At 47.8% G+C, this 2426-nt stretch overlaps 1 protein-coding gene across 1 annotated transcript; it reads left to right on the forward strand.

Moving 5' to 3' along the window:
• The first annotated feature begins 211 nt into the window (after positions 1-211).
• LOC124648866 (glucan endo-1,3-beta-glucosidase GIV-like) lies at positions 212-1971 on the forward strand. The gene is made up of 3 exons (XM_047188558.1): positions 212-290; positions 893-1882; positions 1967-1971. Exons 1-3 carry the CDS (start codon positions 212-214, stop codon positions 1969-1971), a joined length of 1074 nt encoding a protein of 357 aa, XP_047044514.1.
• Positions 1972-2426: the final 455 nt, after the last annotated feature.

A 2426-nucleotide genomic window follows, 5' to 3' on the forward strand; every position in this document is an offset into this window, starting at 1 on the left:
TAAGAGATAGAGTCAATCAAGGTAGAATGACAATTTTGACCTACGAACTGTGCGCCCTACACTAGTGTTTGTGTACTCTATCGTAATTTCCCGTATTGAGCATGAGTATAAATAGAGGGGTGCCGGCCGGTTGGTGATGTAGCACTGGTTGGATCAAATAGGTCTAATTGCTAACAAACCAAAAAAGAGCAGTTCAGGACCCTAGGATAGGATGCCGAGAATGCTATACTTTGCTCTGGTGCATGCAGTGGCGTTGCTTTTCGGAGTCTTGATCGTCTCCGCCCCTGCAGGTACGGATTATCGGTGTTTTTTCAGATGTATGCACAGTTTAATTTTGCCAATTTTGAGGGCAGAGGTTTCCTGTAAGAATATTTTGAAAATGTTCTGAATGATTATTTTTTGCATAGCGATGTATAAAGTCTGTAAAGCTTTGTTTTTTCGTTGGGTAATGTATCTCTGTTTTGTTTGTAAAATGGGGTTTCTTTTCGTTGATTTTTTTTAGATTCATTATTCTTGACGAACAGAGCAGAATAATGTCTTGCTTCTGTCGAAACGAAACGGAGCATGTCTACGGGTGGCCTTTCAGTAACTTACTAATTTTTTAATGCTCTTCTACTCCGCTATGCAAAAACGAAACGAAACGAAACGGAGAACTTACTGACCGAGCATCGGTTTTTCTTATGCTCTTCTACTCCGCTATGTCTACGGGTGGCCTTTCAGTAACTTACAATTTTTTAATGCCTTTCAGTATATGTGTATCGGCTACATTAATGACCGAGCATCGGTTTTTCTTATATTAAATACTACCGATGTCGACACCTACTGTAATTACTACGATACTTACTAATGTTAGATATTACTGCACCTTATTAATTGTTATTGGTGCATGCAGGCGTGCAGTCCATTGGTGTGTGCTACGGGATCATCGGCAGCAACCTCCCTTCGCCGCTTGACGTGGTGCAGCTCTACCGCACCTTCGGGATCTCGGGCATGCGCGTCTACTCCGTCGAGCCCCCTACCCTCAACTTGCTCCGCAACACTGGCATCGGTCTCATCCTCGGCACCACCAACGATGATGTTATTCGCCTCGCCGCCAGCGACTCCAACGCGGCCTTCTGGGTCCAAACCAACGTCAAGCCCTACTACCCGGGAGTCCAAATCAAGTACATCGCCGTCGGCAATGAGCTCACGGGCGGCGCCACGCAGAGCATCATCGCCGCCATGCGGAACCTCAACAACGCCCTCGGTGCCGCGGGGTTAGGCGCTATCAAGGTGTCCACGGCGGTGAGGATGGACGTGCTCGCCAACTCCTTCCCGCCCTCCGCCGCCGTGTTCGCGCAGTCCTATATGATCGACGTGGCGCACCTCCTGGCCACCACTGGTGCACCCCTTCTGGCCAATGTGTACCCCTACTTTGCGTACAAGGGCAACCTGGGCGACATCGACCTCCGCTACGCAACGTTCCAGCCCGGCGCGCGGCCGGTGAAGGACAGCGGGAATGGGCTCGTGTACAACCACCTCTTCCACGCTATGGTGGATGCCATGTATGCCGCACTGGAGAAGGCTGGGGCGCCGACGGTGAGGGTGGTCGTGTCTGAGAGCGGATGGCCGTCGGCGGGAGGGGTGGCGGCAACGATTGGGAACGCAAGGGCCTACAATCAAGGACTGATTGACCATGTAGCACACGGTACGCCCAAGAAACCTGTACCAATCGAGGCGTATTTGTTCGCGATGTTTAACGAGAACCAGAAGCCCGGGGACGCGACGGAGAGGAACTTTGGTCTCTTTAACCCGACCAACAAAACGCCGGTGTATCCCATTACTTTTGCAGGATCAATGGCAGCGAACCGCACACGCTCGCATGTACTATTATCTGGTACTGGTACACATAGTTAGATTGATGTATATGGATCTCAATCTGAAATAAATCTGAATAATTTTTTATCTGTGTTTGTGCGTTGTATAGGTTGATCCGTTGCAATATAATCTTGTACATAAAGGCACAATATATGTGATGTCGCATGAGAGTATATAAGATTTGTTGTATGATTAAATTTAAGGTTGTGCTTCCATATATCCCCACGCACCCACACCTCCAAGCTTAAAAAGGTAATTTAGTCTTCCTGAAATCTTACGGGCGGGTGCGTGCCAGACGGACGTCCCGGGCACATGCACTAGGCGACAGGTTGTTGCGTCCGGATGGTAGGCTAGCTCATGTCAGCTGTCGTTTTTTTAAAAAACTATAAGTTTTAAATTGTGCGGCGAAATTATAATTCGTTTTCACTTCTAAAATCCCCACGATGAGAGCTTCAAAACTAGACCACATTTTCATATGTTTCGATGAAAATTTTTAACAAGCAACTTTGATGCGCGACAGAGCAATTTTATTGTGCAGCAAAACAAATTTGGTGTGCAACGAACATTTA

Source organism: Lolium rigidum, chromosome 4 (assembly GCF_022539505.1).
Source record: "Lolium rigidum isolate FL_2022 chromosome 4, APGP_CSIRO_Lrig_0.1, whole genome shotgun sequence".
Classification (NCBI taxonomy): Eukaryota; Viridiplantae; Streptophyta; class Magnoliopsida; order Poales; family Poaceae; genus Lolium; species Lolium rigidum.